The sequence below is a fragment of the Quercus robur genome, chromosome 4 (genome assembly GCF_932294415.1).
Source record: "Quercus robur chromosome 4, dhQueRobu3.1, whole genome shotgun sequence".
Classification (NCBI taxonomy): domain Eukaryota; kingdom Viridiplantae; phylum Streptophyta; class Magnoliopsida; order Fagales; family Fagaceae; genus Quercus; species Quercus robur.
This window is the reverse complement of record NC_065537.1, coordinates 6,001,187-6,025,469: the sequence shown is the minus strand read 5'-3', so window position 1 is coordinate 6,025,469 and position 24,283 is coordinate 6,001,187. Positions and strand designations below refer to the sequence as shown.

Here is a 24,283-nt window from a genome sequence, read left to right as displayed (position 1 = left end):
CATAGCAGAAAGATAGTTTGGGCTTATAATTCAAGACTATTTTCAAGCTTTATCAAGCCCATTATTTATATTGAGCTCATTTATTAAATAGGCTTAAAAAAATTTAAGCTTGGCTAATTAATAAATAAACAAACATGGAAGAGCTATTTACACGTATCACAATTTTGGGATCTACTCGTTCTTTCTGTGTGTTCCACTAGTAAATAGATTGGGTGCTCTACAATCTTGGATTATTTTCAGTTGATGATGTGCTTAACAAATTGTTCCTTATTTATTTATTTAATAAATTGATAATGTGCTTAATAATAGCCTTACAGGTTAACTTGCAAATCATGAGGTTTTTAACACATGGTTTAAATTCTCACAATCATTATATACATATATATATATATATATATATATATATATATATATGTGCAGAATAATTAATTATTGAAATTTAGAAAACAAACCTCAATTTCGTAATTATTGGACTTCCTACTGGTCCACTTGTTGGGTAACTGAATTGTCAAAGGTTTCAGCTTTGCTTAAAAAATCCACATCAAATCATATTCTTTCTTTCCTAGTTATCACTTTATCAACATATTTTCAATGGCTTCAAGGAGCCTCATTATTGTCATCATCATTTTAGTGTTGTTTTTGTTCGGTTGTGTCACTGTACAAAAAAAAAATGTTTATCCATAAGAATCATTGTCATTCTCTTAGAGCATATATATCTTTAAATAATACAAAGAATATATTTTAGGAATTGAGTTTGTCTAGCTGAACCTATGGGTTCTTAGCTTAAAGTTTCCTTGCTGTTGATGCAACTTTCTGATGCACAACTAAACCTTTTGGACTACCCTTAGTAAATGTAGTAGTTTACTTATATGCATTAAATTTAACCCAATCCATATAATATGTTTTGAGCGGGTCTATGACTAGTTTGCTATAGTAACCATGTAAACATTTATGGTTACTGTAACTGTGTAAATCAATATTTTATTTTTTATTTTTTCTCAAAGTCAACCATCTATCTCTCCTTCCCTCACTCTCTTATTTTCCAGCTCTCTCTCTCTCTCTCTCTCTCTCTAAACAAGAGAGCTGATCAACTGTCCACCCACCACCGTACAACCACCACTGCAACCCAACACCACCCAACTACCACCATCACCACCACCACCACCACAACATATGATAATCCGACAAAAAAATCAACAAAAATAGACTATCCTCCATCTCTATTGCCACCATCACCACGTTTTGACAACTATTGGTCTCACCATGAATTTAATTATTGGATTCCACTATTTTGAGAGGAGAAATTCTTAGGTACTTCTAAAACTCGGAAAATGGTACTCATTCCTCTCACATTCATGGTATTGTTTACCATGGATGAGAAAGAGATGAGTATGTATTTATAGTACCCTAGGAATATTCTATAATTACTCATTTTTAACAAGCTTTTTATTACTCCCAAAGTAGCAACCGTACCTTCTAAAAAAAAAAGAAGTAGCAAGGTACATCATTAGTAAATATTCAATCTAAACGGGTGCTGCATTAATAATAGGCCTCTTTTATTTTTTGTTACTATAGCACTAATTAAGTTCATCCCATGTAACATGTTTAAAGAAACCAAAAAAGCTAAGTCAAGAGTCTATATATGCCCCTTTTTTTTTTTTTTTAAGTTCATCCCATATAACACGTTTAAAGAAATCTCTTTTTTTTTTTTCTTTTTTTTAAGTTCGTCCCATATAACACGTCTAGAGAAACCAAAAAAGCAATAGTTCTTATAAAAAAAAAAAGGCAAAAGTAGCTTTTTTTGGTTTCTTTAGACGTGTTATTTGGGATGAACTTAATTAGTGTGTACATACTTGGTTTGGCATTTGTACAAAAGGTCAAAGATTGATGCAGTCATGTACAGACTTTGAAAAGAACCAAATCGGCAAATCCAATGCAATCTTATCTTGTTCACTTTTTAATTCATAAGAAATCTAGGAGTTTAGCTTTAAAGATTGAGAAATCAACTGATGATCACGGGTGAAGAATTGGGTATAATAAAAAAAAGACAAAACCATAAGAGAAAGGAGCATTAGAGTTTATAACAACAATATTTTCAATCTTCTCATTTTATTTTTAATCAAACAAATTAGTTTTTCATCTCTCCACCTATCTATCCCCCAATCAAACAAAGTTTTTCTTTTTTCCACTTTTCCATTCTTCCAACTATGAGATAAAATTAAATTTCTTCTATCCTCCCACTTTTCCATCCAATTTTAAAAATGTTACAACTTTAAATGGAAGAGTAGCTCTCTATTGATGAGTTCAGTAAAGTTGAATGAAGTTAAAAAGGCATAGTTGTTAGTTTGAATTGGTAAAAACATTATATAATTGATGTCAAAAAGAGGCTTTCTATGAATGTTTTTTGCTACCAGCTCTCATTTACAGAAGTTTTTCCTAGAAGATGCTAGGAAGAGAAAGATGGCCACTTGCATTTCTACTCTGTCAAAGAATAAAATTTTTCTTGGTTCTTTGTTCTTTCCTTTTTTTCTTTTTTCTTTTTTTTTAAAAAATTGATTACTTCCAGTCATTCTTTTGAGTGAAAAAAAATGATTTATTGACTTGACTTTAACAAGTTATATATATATATATATATATATATATATATATATGTAATCAGTACAGTTAAAAATAATTTTCATTCAATGTTTTGCCAGGATCGACGATTCTTGGAAGAGTGTTATAGAATACTAGATTATCTTCTTTTCTTAGAGGAAAATTAGTGAGCGTTCGCAGATCCACGTTCACGTTTTCTGCCTTTTCTTCTTTTTTTTTTCATTTTTTTTTTTCATTTTAGTGCATGAACAGTAAAATCACATGGATAAACTGTGCAAGAGACAAATTTTACTGTTCAGAAACTATTTATGTACTGTTCATATACTATTTATGGGTCCCACAATACTATTCATGCATTAAAAAATTATTTAACTCCAATGTTTTCAATTTTCAGTTTTAAGTTGTATCCAAACGGAATAATCTTATGGAAGGAAGGCCACGTCTCAAACAGCTTTTGTGCTTTACAACCACTGCTGCAAGTCAGTTTCGTCAGTCTTAAAAATAAATAGCTAATAAAAAAAAATTGTTGTAGCCTTACTCCTCAATAACCCAACATATCCGAGATTTTCCACCCAAGTTTTTCAAGATAGCTCAGCTACATCAAATTATAGAATGTTTTGGAACTATTTGGTATACGTGGAACTCAACGATATCAATGGAGATGACCCAAACATGTTACTATTGGCACTTTAGGCCTAGCATAAAAAAGGTACAGATGGACTCAAGAGCATGCTAGAAAAAATCTTGAATAGATGATCGAGAGCTATGAAAAATATATAAACAATTAACTTTAACTGGGAATTACTTTTCCAAAAGTTGTAGTATAGAAATTGATATATATATATATATATATATATTGTTTACTTTATTATATTTAAGATTTATGCTATGAAAAGCTGTAACTAATATAAATTGATATTTTTTTTCTTTCCTCTTATCGAGAGTCACTTTTTATGTAACAAATATTTCAAATCAATGAAACATAGCTACCTTTTTTTAAAAAAAAATAATAGCCCCACTCTTTATTTATGTGAAAGAGATCTTTCATCTGAACTTAAATTAAGGTTAATTTTTAAGAGTAATTTTATGTCTGCAATATTTTCACAATAGATCCCAAGTTATCGATTGTGATTGATTCTAATTTGGGCTCATTGTTGACATTATTTTTTTTACCTACTAATAACATTCTACTGCCTAAAATTTGTTGCGAAAATATTATTGATGTAAGTCTACAATCATTAGGAAAAACATCAAATTCATAAGGATTTTTGTGCATAGACATAGAGCACCACAAATAAAGATGAGTCTATCCAAATAATCACATTATCAAAGTATGAAAAACTACAAGCTTTTGGTTAGTTCATTAAAAGCTCCACGGTTCAAATTCACACTCTTACTGATTTCAGTGATTTGGTTGTGTAGTGAACTAGTGGTCCCTGTTACTTTGTTTAACGAGCTCATGCGTTCAACCATTCCACCGACTATTCTAATGTCTATGTCACATTCTGAAGAGTAAAGAGTAATATGCTGCCTTAGCTCTGAAGCAAGCGTGACAATTTGCCTAGACTCTCTTTTTGGCCTCTTCCCAACTCAAGCTTGAGAGCAATTATGGCATGGAAGATCTGTGCCACACAACTTCAGCTGAAGCAGGAAGGTACACTCCTAGGCATTTATTGCACGCATTGCCTTGCTGAAAGCAACCAATGCATTATTAGAGGTAAGGTTGTGGCTTGTGTCCAGTGGAAGTTTCCACTGGACACAGGCCGTGTCCTTAAGAAAATTTCTAAATCTTGCATTCACATGCATTGTCAGTATGATTTAAACTTAGATAGAGACATGCCGTTTATTAGCATACTCCACTTTGCAAATTTAAGTCTCAACTAATAATTCAATGAACAAGAATTGCATCTCAACAAAGATGATTGGTGATGGGAAAAAAAATTGAATAAATTGCAAACTAAACCCCCTAGAGTTCTAGGGGTTTTTGAATTTTACATCCTAAATATTTAGAATTTGAATTTTGTTTTTTTGAAGTTACATTACATCAGTAGTCATTTTATTCATATTTTCTATTAAGTGTACATAAGCTTATCACATATGTTTAATTCATTTAATAAACTAATGTTATGTCATTTTTATTATGTTATATGACATTATTTTATTAGACGAATTAAACACGCATGATAGCATGACGTAATTGAAAATATGGAGGGATGAGCTATTAATGCAAATAAAATATAATGTTAAGAGGTAAAATCTAAATTCTGAAATTTTTAGAGTGTAAAATCCAAAAACTCTCAAATCTTAGGAGTGTAATTTGCACTTTTATCACACAAAAAAAGAAAAAAGAAAAAAGAAACATGTGCATATTTTACTTTAAATATAACATTCTATTTAGAAACATTGTTGTAATTTAAAATGCTTTTGTAGTATTAGACTGACTGATTATTAGTTTTTAATGAATTATTAAGGCCTTGAGTCTAATTCGTATAATGTTGAGTTTTGTCCAAACTTGTAAATTTTTTCTTATATTAGCTCAACCGATCATTTGACCAAATACTTGCAATGAAACTTCTCATTACAAAGAAATTTCTATCTTTGGAATTTAGCCTTCACAAAAGTCCACACAGATTGGACCTCCTACCAGTCCACTTGTTGGGTAATTATCATGTTCTGCTTATGTTCACAGCTTTGCTTTAAATAGTATCTCTCTAGGCTCTAGCAACTCCACTCTTGCAATTATATCAACATTTTATACTCTCCACAATTTCTCTTCTATTCTCTGTTTTCCACTTCAACCGACTCTCTCTCTCTCTCTCTCTCTCTCTCTCTCTCTCTCATCAACCTTGACAACGTGATCCATCCGAATCCTCAAGGTCCTCTCTCTTCTCTTATTCAATACTCTCTGTGAATTCTCTGTTTTTTTATTTATTTATTTATTAAATTTACATTTGGTTGGTGTTCAATTTCTGTTTGAGTGATGAGAAAACAGTGGAAAAGGAGGAGAAACATAAATTTTATTTTTGGGTTTTTTGTGTTTCTCTGTTTTATATTTGAATTTTTCCTCTTGTAGCAGTTGTGAGATTGTCAAATAAAAACTGTTTCCCTTACTATTATAATGCGAAAGTGAAAAAAAAAATAAAATAAAAAAATAATGTTTGGATAACAGTAGCTTCTTTCTTGATTTCTGTGCAATAATCATAATTTTTAGAGACCAGCTTTTTGAAAGACTAACTAAAATTCCAAATTTTCAATTCTATTTCTTTCTAAATTATTAATCAATTGTTTTTTTTTTTCTTTTTCCTATAGATAATTAGTACATGAACGTTACTAAGCCTTATGCCCCCCAATCACAACTTCATATCTCTTAATAATCTCAATTGCATGTTTGATTAAGTTTCACAGCCAATCTTGCAATCATTATCTCTAATTGTTTTGTTAATAATCTCATTATACATATATATATGTATGTATATGTATATAATTGATGTCAAAAATAGGCTTTTTATGAATGTTTTTTTTTTTTTTCTCAGCTCTCATTTTTAATGGTTTTTTTCTAAAAGATGCCAGCAAAAGAGTGATGACCTAAAGAATTAAAATTTTCATAGGTTTTACTTTTGAGTGAAAAAAAAAATTTGTTGATTTGACCCATAACATTTAAACAACCAATTACATGGGGAAGGGTTTATCCTAGAAGAGTGCAGTAAAAATACTAGATTATCTTCTTTTCTTAGTAGGAAATTATGATTACTTGCAGTCAAGAATAATCAGTCTGGGAAAAGAAAAGGTTGGAAGGCCAGGTTGTTTCAAGCAGCTTTTGGGCTTTACCACCACTGCTGCAAGTCCTCAATTCTGTAAGTTATTACTTTTCAAACACATCTATCTCTTTTATTTCTCTCTTTTACTTCCTCTTTGAAGGAAAAAATCCACTTCAAAATATATTCTTCTTCCCTAGTTATTTCCCTAGTTATCACTTTACCAACATATTTCCAATGGCTTCAATGAGTAATCAAGGAGACTCATTGTTGTCATCATCGTTCTAGTGCTGGTTTTGTTCCTTTGTGTCACTGAACCAAAAAAAGAAAAAGTTTGTTCATATGAATCACTGTCGTTCTCTCAGAGCATTTATATTTTAAAATAATACAAAGAATATATTTTAGGAATTGAGTTTGTCTGGCTGAACCCATTGAGTTCCTAGCTTAAAACTTCCTTGCCGTTGATGCAACTCTCTAATGTAGAACTAAACCTTTTGGACTACAGTGTTTTGCATTCAGAAGTCTCTAGAATGCTGCCATTAGTAAATATAGTTGTTTGCTTATATGTATTAAATTTAACCCAATGCATATAATGTCTAGACCTGATCGGTTTGGTTTCCGACATTCTGCCTACTTCCTCAAACTATTTACTATTTAGTTCAAGGGTTTATTCATTTCTTCACACCATGGACCTAGATCCAACTATTTGATAGTTCGATTGATGGGCTATGAATCCAATTTTTCTAGAGCTAACCCATGTGTTACTAGAGGTTTAATTCTGCATACTTTCATTCTGTTTATGCAATCCAATGGAAAAATGATTTTGAGCAAGTACTAAGCAAAATAGCTAGTGAACTTACCGAAACCCTTTCTGGGCATAGCTCAACTCATGGTGCAAATCCATTAGCAAAGTCATAATTTATTTATAACACAATAGTAATCCATTGAATTTTAAGATTACATTTTCAATCTGATGATATAATAAATAGTGCAAAACAGTTCTTGGCATCTTCAATTGTGAAAGAACAATCAAGTTGTTTAGAGAGAAACCCCTTATTATATATGTGCAAGCTTGAATGTGACCATGTCTCTTTGCTTCCAATACCCAATCTTAAAAGTTAAGAAGCAATTACATGATACAACACCTTGGAGACTCCAATTGAAATGTGTTGGGATACCATTTAATCCAAAAGAATAAACTTATGAGTTTGGGCCCAACTATGTTATATTAAATATTCGCTCTTGTTATTATTATTTAACTAGTCACAAACCCACATGTTGCGCGTGATAATATTTTTTTGGTGATCTCATTATATATATATATATATATATATATATTTAAAACCTTACATATGACTTTTTTTTAAACCTTTGCACACACACACATCTAAAATGTGAATCTTTACATATACCTTTAAGTAAACTATATATATATTCCACTTCATTAGATGTGCTAAACCATAGACTACTACTCCTAATGATAATTGCTAACTAATTTTATCTTTTATTTTTTAATTATCTCATTTATAACGCTTCTTACCATTATATATTTACTAACCAATGATTTGCATAACAAAGACGTTAAATGAGGATAACATCGTTCATTAGATTTTCAAAAAGTAACAATGTTTGAAGATTTTAAAATTTATATAAGGTTAAATGAAATGTCAAAAAAAGATTTTAAATTTCCTAACTTTATTTCTTATGCAATTTCTATTAGTATTGGAGAACATCACCTTTTTAGTTATGATTGGAAATATGGTTTCCATGATTAAAGTTTGGTTAGTTTTTAAGTTTAAATTTAGTACTATGATTGTATTTTTTTAGAAAATTATGGCTTGGAGTCTAATTTGTATTAAGGTTTGAGGTCTCATGCAAAATGGTCCAAATGAGAGAAATGAGCCAAAGAGAGACTGAAGTTTAGCTAATTTCATATTGAGCTTATTGATGACTTTGTTCCTCAATTACACAGAATGATTACGAATAAAAGTTTTTAACAAATACAATGAAATTTTTCATTACAAGGAAACATCTATCTTGGAATTAGCCTTAACAAAAATCCTAATAGATTGTTTAAGGCTTTAACAACTTGTGGCTAAATGGAGTGGTTTTGTTGTAGGTTGAGTTGTGAGTATGGATTTGGAGCTTGGATCGCTTGTGTGATGGTTTTGGTTAGAGAGCTTTCATGGCCTTTGTCTGTTTGTCAGTATTGGGTAGGTTTTAAGTTGTAAGGGACTGGGTGTTAGTTAGGCCGAGTGTGCATTGGATCTCAAATCTTTTGTTTTTTCCATGATTTGAGAGTCTATGTTGTCCATCTAAGAACACAGTGGCACAATGCCAATCAAACAAATGGTTTGGGTGGTTCCAATGATAGCCCATAATATAGGCTTAGCACAACAGTAAGAAAAAGTTGTCTATCTCTCGGGTACATTTGAATCGAGGGTTAGAAAAGTAGGAGGATTTAAAATAAAAAAGTGAGAAAAAATGAGAGTATTGAAGAGATTTGAGTTTTCTCTTATGTGTGTTTAGTTGGGAGGATGAAAAGGTAAAGAGATAGAAAACTCATTTGTTTGGTTGAGAAGAAAAATGAAAAAATGGAAAATAAAATTAGTATAAATTTATAATTATATCTCCATTATAAATTTGAAAAAGGGGAGAAAAGTAAAATTTATAAACTGGGTAACCAAAATTAATCAAATGTTGATGGGCTAGAGTGTGAGAGTGAGAGCCAGAAATCTGTCATACTTGAGCTTTGAAGCATGAGAGAGAGAGAAAAGGGAGGGGATAAAGCAAAGTAATGTGATTGTGACTTGTATTAATTTACACGGTACTTTAGTTCAGAAATCTTAAAAAAAAAAAAAAAATTTATGTGCTGATTTTCCATTTTACCCCTTTTAGTCACCCCCTAGTCCTGTGCTATGATCCAGGGCAAATTTGTCCATTACCAACGGCTCTAAATCAAAATAGCCTCCACCACCTTAAACTCTCACTTCAACCCATGAAAGGGAGGAGAGCTGAGAGTCCATTGGACATGAAAACCTACTTAAACAAAACTAATATCTTCTCCTAAAAAAAATTAGTATTACTGTTGAAATTATTAATTATTAATTTTTAATGAATTATGGCCTTTAGTCTAATTCCTATTAGGTTTGAAGTTTCATGCAAAAATGTTAGCTAATTTCACCATGAGCTTATTGATGACTTTGTTCCTCAATTGAATATTGAGTTTTGTCCAAACTTGTAAATTTTTTCTTATATTCGCTTGACAGATCATAAGCGCATTTGACCAAAATTTCTAAATGTGTAGAGTGAAGTTGAGTGAACAACAAAATTTTGTCTTCATCCTCAATTACACCGAATGAACAATTACAAATAAAAGTTCTAAGACAAATACTTGCAACAAAACTTTCATTACAAAGAAATTTCCATCTTGGAATTTAGCCTTCACAAAAGTCCAAACATGATAGTCCACTTGTTGGGTAATTATCAAATTTCCATCATGGAATTTAGTTATGCCTTGCTTCAATAATTAAGATAAGAAGAAGAATTTCATCAAAAAAAAAAAAAAAAAAAGATAAGAAGAAGTTTCATAATTGGACCACCTACTAGTCCACTTGTTGGGTAATTGTCATGTTCACAACTTTGCTTACATAATAATATCTTTCTACCTAATACTCCACTCCTACAATTATATCAACATTTTATACTCTCTACAATTTCTCTTCTATTCTCTGTTCTCCTCTTCAACCGACTGTCTCTCTCTCTTCATCTCATCGACCTTGACAAAGTGATCAGCATCCTTAAGGTCCTCTCTCTTCTCTTATTCAATACTCTATGTGAATTCTCTGGTTTTATTTAATTAAATTTATATTTGATTTGTGTTCAATTTTTCTTTGAGTGATGGGAAAACAGCGGAAAAGGGGAGAAAAGTAAAATTTATTTCTGGGTTTTTTGTGTTTTCCTGTTTTATATCTGAATTTATCCTCTTGTAGTAGTTGTGAGATTGTCAAAAAAAAAAAAAATGTTTCGCTAAGATAAAATAGTGTTTGTGTAGCAGTAGCTTCTTTCTTGATTTCAATGCAGTAATAATAATTTTTAGGACGCAATTTTTTTTTTTTTTTTAAGACTCACTAAAATTCCAAACTTATAAAAATTATAATTGATAAAGAGGCATAGTTGCTAGTTTGAATTGGTAAAAAAATTGTATAATTGATGTCAAAAAGTGACTTTCTATGAAGGTTCTTTTCTCTCAAATCTCATTTTCAGTGGTTTTTCATAAAAAAATGTCAGGAAAAGAGAGATACCACTTGTATACCTACTTTGTTTTGCTGAAAAAATAAAAATTTTCTTGGGTCTTTGTTATTTCCTTAATTTTTTTCTTTAATAAATAAATTTGATAACATCCAATCTTACTTTTAAGTTTTGAGCTTTAAAAGAAAAAAAAAAATTGTTGACTTGACCCATAACAGTTTTATATATATATATATATATATATATATATAATAACTAATAGTCGAAACGTTTGACTTTTTGTTAACCTCTCCTCATTGTACCACGTGGCTACATAAATTAATTCCACATCTATGATTAAAAACACAACAATTGTATCTTTTCTTTTTTTAAGAAACAACACAATTGTATCTTTTCAATTAAACGTTTACATTAAAAAAAAAAAAAAAAACAGCTTATTATTATAAACTAGAGACACAACTCCTGGGCCAGTAGTTATAAATAAAACATCACTTCTTTTTTTATATTTTTCTCATTGAACATTCTTCTTTCCTTTCTCTCTCTCCTTCTATTTGAAATTTAGTATTTGCAACAGGACTTCTCTTTTTGATAGCACCAGCCAGCAAGTTCCAAAATAAGTTTAAAGGTCAAATACCTCTCCTCAAATGTATGGTAAATAAAAAGTGGGTTAACATAGCATAGTATTTGTTTCATAAACTCAAAGGATTTGCGTGAGTTTTAAGTATATGTTATTGTGCGATTTATTTTCATATTTGCGTTAATATTACTTTCGGTGGTGATATTGATTTTGATGTTGGATTACATAGTAACATAACTGGTTTATTCTTTTCTAATATTATTCCTTTTTCAAACAACAACCTTAGACAATCTCACAGTGCAACAATAAAATGAATACAGTAAATAGAGTTTGATATAGAGAAGTATATATGAAACTATCAAATTGGTTTTGAGTTACTATTTGGGGGATTCTTTGGGTGACTTATATGTATTTATTTATTGCGTGAAACCGCCTAATTGATTTATTGGCTATATGTATTTGATGAGAATACATGTCTAAGTTGGAAGCCATTAATTCTTTTTATTTCATGAAACCACGAATGGTTTGATGACCCAAGCCTTGTACCGGTTTGGGTTAATTAATGGTGGAAAAGAAAGAAACAGGTTTCATTATAATTTTATAAAAGGTATGATGCTTGACTTATGTGCAAGATTGTAATGGCAAGAGTTAATGGCATGCAATCTATGAGTGATATATATGGGAAATGCTAACAAGTGCCCTTAGGACACTAGTTAAGGATTCAGTTAAAAAAAGTTTTTATAAGAAAAAAAAAAAAAACAAGTAATGTTTTGACAGTTTTTTTTTTTTTTTTTTTTATTTCCTATAAAAGTGATGTTAAAACTTTCTTAAAATGAATTCTTAACCAATGTCCTAAGGACACTCATTTGCATGACCCAATATATATATATATATATATGTATATATACACACGGTTGATATCTTTTGTTAAATTCGTTAGCTGTGTATTTGGCAATATATGATGGATATGTTATGAAAGATTGCATGGATGTAAATGACAGTTAAACATGTCATTAATGCTAATACCTTAGCTTTGGCCTTTTATGTGCAAAGGTGTATGGGTTTGATGAATAAAGAAAATTTGGTCAATATAATAGAGTCAAATATTTTGAATCTATTTTATTAGACTCAATTTTGGTGTGACTACCAATTTTGTTATTGGTTTGCCTTTTTACTAATTCATCAAGGGACTCGTTAAAATAGCATGATGAGAGCTATTGTTAGTAATTTCAAAAAATTGGAGTATAAGCCCAATATTTGGATGCGTCGAATTTGAAAAAAAAAAAAGGCGGATTGCACACTGATGGGGCTTGTATAATATAAAAGCAAAATGTTAGACTTTTTGTTGATCACTTCTTATTGCACCATGTGGCTATATAAATTTATGTCATGTATATATTTAAAAACACTATAATAAACACATTTTCAGTTAACAAACACATTTTTATTCAATATGCTCATTTTAGGTCAATAGGCACATTTTCATTCAATAGGAACATTTTTGGTCAATAGACACATTTTGGTATATCCAATATGAAGGGTTATAACTTTTCAATAAGCAACTTTCGGTATATCAAATTTGAATGGTTATAACTTTTCAATAGGCAACTTTTGGTATATATATTACAACCTATCTTTTATATATATATATATATATATATATCTATATATATATATATATCTAATTAAGCTAGAGACGCAATATTCTGTCTCTTATTTATTCCCACAAAAAACTAATAAATAAAACATCATTTCTTTCTTTTGTATAACTAATAACACTTTGTGCTATTTCTTTTAATATCATTTTTTTTTTAAATTATGTATTTTTGCTTACTACTGCAACTCAAAAATGATGTTTTTTTTCCCCTTGAAACTCATTCAGTAGTTATTCCCGTGCATCGCACGGGTTAGCGACTAGTATATATATATATATATATATATATAATCATTACGGTTAAAATGTTTATTCATATTAATGGACCAATGATCTGACTTTGTCTGACTAAACCAATGAGTTCCTAGCTTGAGACATCCTTGCTATCTCTAAAACTAGTCGGTTTGGTTTCTTTCTTTTTTTCCCCATAAAAAAAAAGTATGTTTGTAGTAAGAGATAATGTCATCCATTAATGGTAAATCTCTAGTGACTATTATTACTTATTTGACCACTATAATGTAACAAACAACACAATAAAAATGAGTCCATACTTATTCTCCTCTTATACCAAATATTAAATTACAAATGTTTTTCTCTTAATATTTTTATTATTATGTTACATCTAATTGTTGGCATGTTAGGGAATCATTGTGAAATGGATCAAATTACTATTACCTCCATTCAATGTCGCTGGTCCTATTAAAAAATCCGACTTTTTAAGGGAACAACATTTAATGCTATGTTTTTTTTGTTTTTACAGAGAATAATGCATTGTCTTTAATTATAAAGGTAAAATAAAGGGAAAGTTGAGAAATTTATTTATTGACTTTAAAATAGAGGACAATCTTATGGGACTACTAGAGGGCCAAGAATTTGGAATAGATGAAGTATTCTTTTTGGGAAAACTAAAAGGATGTGTCATTTTAGCTGTGATTGATCAACGGTGTGAGGATATAATGAGTGCATGCAGCATGCATTGACATGGGGAAGGGTTTATCCTATATATAAAGATCAAGAGGTTTGATACGTAGAAAAAATTTATTAAAAGCACAACGTTTATTTTGTAGTGATAAATACAATTATATAATTTTAAGTTTGCAAGGTCGATTCTTGGATGTAAAGGGCACTTCCATGCCTACTTTGTTTATAAAAGAAAAAAGACTTGTTGACTTAACTGAAAACAGAGGATGTATTCCTCCACATCAAATCGTTCTCTTCTTCTCATTTTTTTTCCTTTTAATTTCTCTTTTAAACTTAATTGAATGTACTTTTTTCTTAATCTTTATTGTAGTTCAAGATTTGCCAATATATTTCTAATGGCTGCCATTAGCACTCAATCTGCCTCATCTTTGTCATCAATTTCTTCTTCAACACCACAATGGAAATACGATGTCTTTCTCAGCTTTAGAGGTGAGGACACACGCAATAGATTTACTGACCATCTATATGTTGCCTTAAAACAAAAGGGCATTCTCACCTTTAGAGACGAGGAAAAACTTGAGACAGGAAAATCTATTTCATCAAAACTTTTGAAAGCAATAGAAAAATCAAGGTTTGCAATTGTCATTCTTTCAAGAAACTATGCATCTTCTACATGGTGTTTGGATGAACTTGTAAAGATCATTAGGTGCATGAAAGAGATGAAGATGATGGTTCTACCAATTTTTTATGATGTGGATCCATCTACTATACGAAAGCAAATGGGTATTTTTGCCCAAGCCTTTGCTAAACATGAAGAAAATTTCAAGGACTGCATAGACAAGGTGCAAGCATGGAGAACTGCTTTGAGAGAAGTAGCCAATATCAAAGGATGGCATGTACAAGATAGGTAATCCAATTTGTCATTTCTTTCTTTCAAATATTCACATAACACCCACCTCATATATAGCATTGTTTTGAACCTTATGTAGACCTATATACATGTCTATAGTTCTTTCAAGTTTTGTCTTGAGCGAATCAATTTTCAATTAGCATAATAGCAAATTGGATTTCTTACCTTTTACTAATGTGTTTATTGCGGTTTACACTAACTACATATTTTTTTTTCTTCATTGCAGGCCTGAGTCACAAATTATCCAGAACATTGTGGGAGAATTGTGGCATAAATTAAGTTATGCATTCTCAGAATGTACCGAAAACCTAGTAGGAATAATTTGTCAAGCAGAGAAATTGGAGTCATGTTTGGATTTAGGGTCAAACAATGTTCGCATGGTAGGGATTTGGGGGATGGGAGGAATAGGTAAAACAACTCTTGCTAGAGTTGTGTTTCGTATGGTTTCAAATAAGTTTGAAGATAAGTTTGAAGGTTGTTGTTTTCTTGCTAATGTTAGGGGAGTTTGTGAAAAAGTTGGTTTAGTTCGATTACAAAAACAACTCATTCTTCAAATTTTGAATGAAAATATGGGTGTAGAAGATGTTAATGAAGGAGTTTTTGTGATCAAGAACAGGTTACGTCATAAAAAAATTCTTCTTGTTCTTGATGATGTAGATCAATTAGACCAATTAAACAAGTTAGCAGGGGATCATAATTGGTTTGGTTTAGGTAGTAGAGTTATCATAACAACAAGAGATAAGCATTTGCTACAGACTCTTGGAGTAGATGAAATATATGAGGCTAATGGATTGACTCATGATGAATCTCTTCATCTTTTGAGTTTGAAAGCATTTAAAAAAGATCATCCACCCGAAGATTATCTAAAGTTGTCCAGGGATTTTGTATATTATGCTAATAACCTTCCTTTAGCTATTGAGATTTTGGGTTCTTTTTTGTTTGGTAGAAGTATCCATCAATGGAAAAGTACATTAAATAGGCTAAAACAGTTTCCTGAAAAAGATATTCTCCAAGTACTTAGAATAAGTTTTGAAGGACTACATGAAACAGAGAAGGAAATATTCCTAAATATTGCTTGTTTCTTTAATCATGAGGGGAAAAATGATGTAGTAGAAATACTAAATTATCTTGACCTTTTTCCAGATGTTGGATTAGGGGTTCTTTTTGATAAATCTCTTGTTAAATTTCGGGGTTCTACCTTGTGGATGCATGATTTGCTTCAAGAAATGGGCAAGAACATAGTTTATGAAGAGTGTCCTAAAGAGCCTGGAAAACGTGGCAAATTGTGGCTGTTTAAGGAGATTAACGATGTACTGACAAAAAATACGGTAAGCAGTTATTTAGAAAACTAGATCATGTATCCTATTATATTATTCAAGGTGAAAACTTCAATACAATACTTTAGGTTCAATATATTAGTTTCCCAAATGAAATTCACTCGCTTGCTTGGATTGACCAATAAAATACAGTGTTATCATTTTCAAGGATGATTAAATTAAATTCAACTATGAGTTCGAATTTTATTGGGAAACCTAATGAACTGCATCTAAGGTATTGTATTTGTACCTAAGCTTTAAAAGAGTAAACTTAGAGTAGCTTTAGTAATCTTACATTTTACAATTCACTAATTTGTTCTCTTCATGATTACTAGGGAACAAAAGCAATTCAAGGCATAGTCTTAAAGTTGCATAAACAAAAAGAGGTATATTGGAATCCTGAATCCTTTTCAAAGGTTCATGATCTTAAATTGCTCATAATTGATAATGTTCACCTTTTACACGAGCCCAAATATCTTCCTAATGCCTTGAGATTTCTTGATTGGAGTGAATACCCTTCAAAATATTTTCCACCAAGTTTCCAACAAAAGGTAATTTATGTACCTTTACAACTTTAATTTTAAGTTTTCATTAAACCGTATGATTTTGTAGAAGCTAATTTTTTTTTATTTTCCTTTTTGTATTTTTACAGTCTTTTGATAGTTTGAAGTTCATCAAATTGAAGAAATCACTAAAATTGATTGAAACTCCTGACTTCAACGAAATCCCAAATCTTGAGAAATTGGATCTTGAGGGTTGTATAAATTTACGTTCCTTGCACCCATCAATTGGAGTTCATCAAAAACTCACTTTTCTTAACCTAGAAGGTTGCAAAAACCTCAGAAGTCTTCCAAGCAAGTTTGAAATTGAGTCTCTTGAGATCCTTATTCTTTCTGGTTGCTCAAATTTAAAAAGAATTCCGGAGTTTGGAGAAAATATGAAAAATGTATCAAAGCTTTACTTGGATGGCACTGCTATTACAAAATTACCAACATCAATTGAAAATTTGGCTGGGCTTGTTTCATTGAATGTAAAAGATTGCAAAAATCTCATGTCTCTTCCTAGCACCTTTTTTAATATGAAGTGGCTCGAAGATCTCAATCTTTCTGGATGCTCAAAAGTACAGGAAAACTTGGTGACTGAGAAAAGGGTAGAAGAGGTTGATGTGAGTGGAACTGCCACAGGACTTATGGCTTATTCCAATACTCTTTTTCAAACTCTTAAAACACTAGCTATGGGTGGATTTAAGCCGAGAAGTTCCAATCGCATGGGCTTGTTAACGGCTTCTTTATGGGGCTTGTGTTCTTTGACCTGTCTAAATCTAAGTTATTGCAATCTCAATGCAATCCCCAATGATATTTGTTGCTTATTCTCTTTAAAATATTTATATCTAAGCGGCAATAATTTTAGTTGTCTTCCGGAAAACATTGCTCAACTATCTAGGCTGTATCGGTTGGAGGTGAACAATTGTACAAGTCTTCTATCATTGCCAAAGCTTCCATTAAATATTTGTTTTATTTTGGGAAAGGGTTGTACCTCACTAGAAACGCTACCAGATCTATTACCACCAAATTCTCCATTTAAGCGTTACCTCTACCTTACAAATCGCAGTAAATTGGCTGAGAATCAAGGCTTCATTGACAATGGATTGCTGTTTTTTGCAGCGATAATAAGTTCCCTTCAGTGCCCTCACTCTGATTCCCGTTACTACAGATATAACGGTGTTATCCCTGGAAGTGAAATTCCAAAGTGGTTTACGCAATTACGCATCAAAGTATTGGGGATGAGGTTAGTATTCAAGAACCTAATTCTCTTTTGTGTAATGAGTGGATCGGGATTGTTGTTTGCGCTGTATTTTGTTCTCATCCACATCACCAAATCCTAAAAGAAGGTTTACTTAGCTGTTGGTTGATAGTCAACGGAAAACAAATGAGTAACGCACCAGGCACGCTCAACTTTGTTCCTTTATCGGATCACACTTGGCTTCCTCAATTCTATGAGGAGGAAGAAATGAAGAAATCATTGTGCGAATGCGATGCAAATGGATTTAGTGAGATTGGAATTAAAATTAAAAATACTCGTGAATTTAAGGTCCCATTAATGGTAAAGAAGTGTGGGTTGCGAATGGTATACAAGAAAGACATTGAACTTAATTTCAACATTTCGACGGCGGCGGCAGCGGAAGGTTACAAAGCCAAGCGAACTCGTGATGAGTATGATGGGGCTGGAAGCTCTAATTACGAACCTCACCCAAAAAGGATCGAAAGAGTCACAAAATTTATGGGTGAGGGTAACTCTAACTGGCGGCAGATTGAAGGTTAATCAACTTTTTTCTCTGTAAGTCACTGTCTTTCTTCTTTTTCATGTGTACAAATATTAATGGATTGCCCACCATATATTTGATTAGAGTTGTCAATGAGACTCCTAGCAATTTGGCTAGAACAAACAAAGAAATGCAACAAAAAGCTTCTTGTTGTACTGGTTTATTGTTGTTTTCTTCCGTTAAAACAATACTTCTCACTCCGTTAAATTTTCATTAAGCATAGAAACTCCACAAAGTGAAACACACACACACACACACTGAGTCAGAGCTTGGAATCAGTAGCAAAATGTGTGGAGAGGAGAGAGAGGCAGAGAAATTTGAGAGTGAGGTCTTGCAGAGTTTCCTCTCCTTTGCTTGAAAAAATGCCCTCAGTGATACTAACCCAAGTGTTCTGTCAAGCGGGTGGGGGCATCTCTGAACTCTTGTCCCCATTCTTGACTTGGGCCCATACTTTGGGTGGTAGGATCAAAATCTTAGTTTTGTGGATATAATGTCTAGAATTTGGACTCTTCACTATGCCTATTGTGCATCTGTTGCTTCACCAAATGTCTTCCCACAATTCCACATGTTTTGGTAAAGCTCGGTCTAACCTTTGGTGGGGCTGCCTTTCTGTCTCTTCTTTTCTACAATGTTAGTGTCTTTGAATCCTCCTTCTGCTTCTAGTTTCCTAAATCTAAGGATTCTAGTATTTGATCTGTAGAGTATGCAAACTCTGAATCCTTCCCCACCCTCCTCATTGCCTTCCCTGTCCTCATTTTAGAAATCCACAAGCGCAGTCTCATTTTGTTTGCATGACAGGTTTTTCAAAATGAATAAAGTAGAATTCCATGAATTTATGATTGTGATTGAGTAAAAAATTCCTAAAGTTAATAATGTCACTAACTGTCATCAACAAATGGTGAAGATGCAAGAGATACGCACCATGAATTAATAATTGCGATTGAAGAAGAAGTTCAAAAAGGTAGCAATGTCACTAATGGAAATCAACAAATACTACGAATAATAGATAGTATTGAACACTTATTGTTCCAAAGTCACCTTAGCCATGTGCTTCCATTGTTTTCCAATGTTAGGAAAACGTCTTACACCCCATCATCACATGTGACGCTTGTGCACAAGCATGGGTGAGATCTTAATAATATTTGAATCTCACTTAAAAGTGACACATCTTTTAGTAAATTAGATTTTTTGTTCTTTTCTTTATTTGGATTCCACCTAATTTTTTTTTTTTTTTTTCCGACATTCATGAATTTAATAAAATATATGTAATGTCGATTTTGAATGGAAAGGCTGGTATCAGCCTATCACTTGCATTGCCCTGTTGATCTATAATATTAATAGTTTAAACTCATTTTATACATAACATTTCTCGTTAATTATGGAAATTTTTACCATATGACTTTTGTGCTTTGGGCTCTTGATATTCTTGAAATTTTCCTGACTTATTTCAAATCATTACCAAGGCAAACCATCCATACTCAGTTCACATGTTTGTCTTTTTAGTAATTAGACTCATGTAGGCAAACAACTGCGTAGACAAGGTTGAAAATTGGAGAAGGTAGCTTGCTTAGATTTGTAAACCCTGCGCTACTTGTTATCGTTGTTGGTGCATTAAGTCTAAAATTTATGTTTTGTCACATTTTCATTGTTGTTCTGTCATTTTAGCTTGATGAAATACATTTCATAGTGAATTGATAATACACCTTCATAGACATCCAAGTATATATATAGGGTTTTTATTTTATTGTATGTCCCCAAAGGCAAAGGCATGTTAAATGAAATTGCTTAGCTTTTGTACATGTTGTGGCAAATCAAAGATACTTTCAGGTGGAATTCTGAATTAGTTTGAAAACTCTATAGCCAAAATGATTATGAGAGAATTTTACAAATTCTTGTTTGTGTTGCTGACAAACTCATACGGCCTCATTCCAAATCTAGGGCTTATTTGGTTGAAAAAGGATATTGGTTGTTGCATACTAGAAATTGTCGAAACCAAGTTGGAAGGCCCTTTATTAATCTTTACTGGCACAACCATAAGTGAAGACCCTGAGCTTTGGAACCAATTATGTAGGTTACAATTACCTTCTAAAATGATTGTCATAATATGAATTTTCTTCTTGTGATGGCAGAATTGAGAAGGCATCTAAGGACTTGGTCCTTTGAGTCAAAGATATTGAAAGAATTTTTTTCTTTTTCTTTTTCTTTTTATCTAGAGAAATCTGGTTTGGTTTGATCTGTACATTAGAACTAATTTCATTCAGCCTTACTTGATTCAAGCATGGATGAAGAGCTGGACAAAGGGAGGGAGTTTTGGGGATCTTAAAGCACTTCTCATTGTCCTTTTTCTCTATTTTATGATATATTTGGACTTGCAAGAACAAGGAAAACCGTGAAGAAAGAGCCTTTCTCTGCCATTAATGTGGTCTTGTATTGTAAAAGTTTGATTTCAATGTGCAGGGTAACTTACAGTTCAAAAAACAAAGAAAAGTCTTGATTGTTGCAAGATAAGCAAGTGTAGACCTTTAGAGAGAAGGAAATGCAGGGGATCCAAGCTTCTTTTGAAAAAATAGAGAAGGTGCATGTCCATGGCTGGTTGTTTCAGCTGAGCTGTTTCTTCCTTTTTAATCTTTTTGTGGATATTCACAAATTAAACATGACATTGCCTCTAGTAGATATTGCCATAGATTTTATTGATTAAATTCCATTAACTGTATGTGCATGCATGCAAGCCATTACATATTATACATGAACAAAAACTTAATGTAGATATTGAAGCTCCTAACTCCTAACACCAAGAAAAGTGACTTTGTACCTTTTCATAGCATTGTAAAATGAATGCTATTTACATATAAATTGATAAGCAAAAGAATCTATTATTGATCTAGAAACTCCAAGAAAGCCTCCTTGACATACCATACATTCTGTAACTTCAAATTATTTGGATGGTCAAAATGACAGCCTCTTCTTAGTAAAATGTGTATGTTTTTGTATTTAAAAAATCAATTTAAAAAAAAAATGAAGGAAAAATCAGAAATGGGGATCATGAGAATGACACATATCAACTAAACAACAAAAATATATATTCCAGCTTTCCAAATGTTCCCTATTGGCTATTACATAGCATCTTCTAGTTTGTCCTGCATTTTCTTCATAGCATCTTCAAGCTTTGAGATTTCTCTTTGTTAGTATTATGAGAATTTACAAATAGGTGGCAGAGTTGGTCAATTGAGAGGCTGTGGTGAAGGACATTGAACGGTTTACAAATGTTTGTGTTTGACAGGTGGAAGGATTCCCTGCAGAGTCTTGATCCCTAGCAACCCTTGCCCCTAAATTCTTTATGAACATTAGCTTGGATAACATGCAGCAAACTTTGAATCTTATACTCTTTGATGCTTGTGCTGTTTTGGTTCCTTCGTTTCAAAATATATGAAAAAAGAAAGGCAAGACAAAGAACTTTGTGGTGTTTTGAATGCAGTAGAAATCATGTGTTGGAAAGCAAGTAAACATTGAAACTGGAAGCTTTTACAGCCAAAGGTATATAGATTTATTGTTCTATCCGATGTTCTTTTCTTACATTCAGAACTAGGTTTCTGGGTTGTCCTTATTTAAAAGTCCATAAGTACTAGCTCATTAGTACAGGCATGACACATTGGCAGGTAGTTCAAACTGAATAAACTAGAAGTCTAATTCTTATATATTTCCTTCTTGTCCTTTCCATATATTATGGTTTGCTTTATGTTAAAGTATGCAAAGGGGTTTTGTTTGTTTGGAATTATTAACAGGCTTTTTTTTTTTTTTTTGGTTTGATCTGTCCATTAGAACTGATTTCATTCAGCCAACTAAATTCAGGCATGGATCAAGAGCTGGCTGACCAGGGGAAATTTAAAGAACTTAAAGTTCTTCTAGGCATTGTTTGTCTTTATTTTATGGTCTATTTGGTCTTGTAGGAACAAGGCAAGGGAGATCCTTTCCCTGCCACAAATGTGGTCATGCATAGTAAAAATTTGATTTCTGTGTGCAAGGTAGCTAACAGTTAAGAACTAAAGGATAGCATCCATAGTAGTAAAATACGCAAAGTCCAGACCTTTATAGAATCTTCCAACTGGCAACCAATCCTGCTTGAGGAGAGCTGCAAGGGTAGAAGAACAAAATGGAGGGGATTCATTTAGTTTTGATTGTAAACATAAAGATGGTTCCATTTCTGGTTGTTTGAACTGGACTAGGGAGTCTGGAATAGAAGTAACACAGAGGTGGCAGATCGAGCTGATGAAGGACATTCAGATATTTAGGAACCAGTTGACAGATGTTTTGGGTTTGGAGAGGAGTTCAGACGTCTTCTGACAGAGCTTCAATCTCCAGCAACCATTGCTTCTAACTTCTTTATGAACTTTAGCTTCGATAACAAAGTTGTTGAATAGAATTGTACAATAGTTGTTGATGATTCTGCTTTCTTTAAACGGCACAGTTTTTACTAATTAAATGCCACGACAGTAGAGTGACGCCCTTTCATTAATTTGATAGTTTTCGCTTGATAGCTGTTGGTCCTTTCCAGTTGTCAATGCCTCGTTGGCTCCACGTTATTTGTAAAGTTTGTTAGTTAATTAGTCTGGTAGATCAGTTTGGGCAGTTTTCGGGAAGTTAATTTTTGGGTAATCACGTAGCCTCTATTTTGTACATAATTGCATATATAAACAAGTAAAGTTTGGGTCGAGTGCCTAGAGTGCACCCGATCTATTGCAATGACAACACGTGGTCAAAACTGAAACACATGTTACCATCACAATAGATTCAGTGCCCTAGTTGTAAACAGATCTCTATTTCTAATTATCATTGAGTGAACTTCATTTCCTCAATCAATTTTCTGTTGCTTTCTCTCTCTGTTTTACCTCTTTTTTGATTTACTTTGTTACCGTGAAATTCAATGAGAGTTTCTGTGCAAATTGTTGTAGATCTAAGTGATCATGATAGATTTTGTTGGAAGTATCCTCTCATTTGGAAACTTTTAAGTGTCAATTTTTTCTTTTTTTGTGGAAAATAATTAGTAATGCTTTTTACGTGTGATGTGTGGTGAATATGAGGAAACTAATAATGCTTTTATGTGTCATATTTGTTTTTCTCTTGTCAAATTGCATGAGCAATTTGCTTTGATTCTTAGCAACCCCAATCAAAGAGGGTGTGATTAAAATGATGGTTGAATGTTCTATCTGAAAATAAATCTCATAATGTAGTTATTGTGGTTGTGGTAGTGGATATTTTATGATTTATATGGTTTTTAGGAGCAAGGTCGATTTTGAAGGCTGTATGTTCAAGTTCAACCTAAATTCATTGTAGAATTTAGCTGAAAGTGAATGTTTAATTCTATGGAAGTATTAGAAGATGGCAGTCAAGAGAAATGGATACACAGTGTCATTGGTGCTGATGGAGAATAAAAAGTTGTTGCAAAAGCTCCTCAAAGATGATTGCATATATTAGAGTCTGGAAACTGTTTTTGAAGATGCATGGGTATTAAGGAGGAATTTTGGTAACGTACTTAAATACGTAAATATAGGATACTGGAATGGATAGTTAAATTAGTTTCAAATGCTGCTTCGGATTAAGCTAATGTAGCCTGGTCGGGGCATAGGCTGTAATGTTTATGTAGTTGTCAGACTTTGTATAATGTTTATGTTGTTGCCTTACTCCTCAATAACCCAACATGTCCTAAATTTTCTATCCACTTTCCTTCTAAGTTTCCAAGATAGCTTAGCTATATTAGATTATCAAAAATGTTGGTGCAAATTGGTTTACACGAAACACAATAATATCAATTCAAAATCTCAGATATCCGAACCATGTTACCATTAGAAACTCGGGCCTAGTGAAAACGTACACATGGGCTCAAGAGCATGCTAGACTATTCTTATCTTGTAAAGATGGATGAGAGCTATGGGCATATGTGATTAGAAAAACATAATTCACTAGTCTAATTGTTTTGGCAAGCA

General features: G+C 32.1%; 2 protein-coding genes and 1 long non-coding RNA gene across 15 annotated transcripts in view; 2 read left to right on the top strand and 1 right to left on the bottom strand.

Moving 5' to 3' along the window:
- Nucleotides 1-5,186: 5,186 nt before the first annotated feature.
- Nucleotides 5,187-24,283, top strand: part of LOC126720422 (TMV resistance protein N-like) — a 74,598-nt gene continuing 55,501 nt past the window's right edge. For 3 of the 13 annotated variants that reach the window (XM_050422888.1, XM_050422887.1, XM_050422884.1), the window contains exon 1: nucleotides 5,188-5,471. Coding sequence is in view for 1 of the 13 variants with exons in the window: in XM_050422871.1 (XP_050278828.1) it covers nucleotides 11,741-11,762 (22 nt within the window). In the remaining 12 variants the exon portion in view is untranslated. Of the gene's footprint in view, nucleotides 5,472-6,332; nucleotides 6,450-11,274; nucleotides 11,763-24,283 lie in introns of those variants that run through there. The other 10 variants (XM_050422869.1, XM_050422870.1, XM_050422879.1 and 7 more) reach the window with 8 other exon arrangements.
- LOC126720430 (TMV resistance protein N-like) overlaps nucleotides 9,497-24,283 on the top strand; it is a 65,676-nt gene continuing 50,889 nt past the window's right edge. Inside the window, exons 1-6 of the mRNA XM_050422910.1 lie at nucleotides 9,497-10,155; nucleotides 11,176-11,263; nucleotides 14,124-14,660; nucleotides 14,890-15,991; nucleotides 16,315-16,530; nucleotides 16,632-18,164. Of these exons, the coding sequence (XP_050278867.1) occupies nucleotides 11,250-11,263; nucleotides 14,124-14,660; nucleotides 14,890-15,991; nucleotides 16,315-16,530; nucleotides 16,632-17,864 (3,102 nt within the window). The 5' untranslated portion in view covers nucleotides 9,497-10,155; nucleotides 11,176-11,249 and the 3' untranslated portion in view covers nucleotides 17,865-18,164. The remainder of the gene's footprint in view (nucleotides 10,156-11,175; nucleotides 11,264-14,123; nucleotides 14,661-14,889; nucleotides 15,992-16,314; nucleotides 16,531-16,631; nucleotides 18,165-24,283) is intronic.
- The window catches only part of LOC126720462 (uncharacterized), a 56,922-nt gene continuing 46,803 nt past the window's right edge, over nucleotides 14,165-24,283 (bottom strand). Inside the window, exon 2 of the long non-coding RNA XR_007653417.1 lies at nucleotides 14,165-14,309. This is a non-coding gene — a long non-coding RNA (uncharacterized LOC126720462). The remainder of the gene's footprint in view (nucleotides 14,310-24,283) is intronic.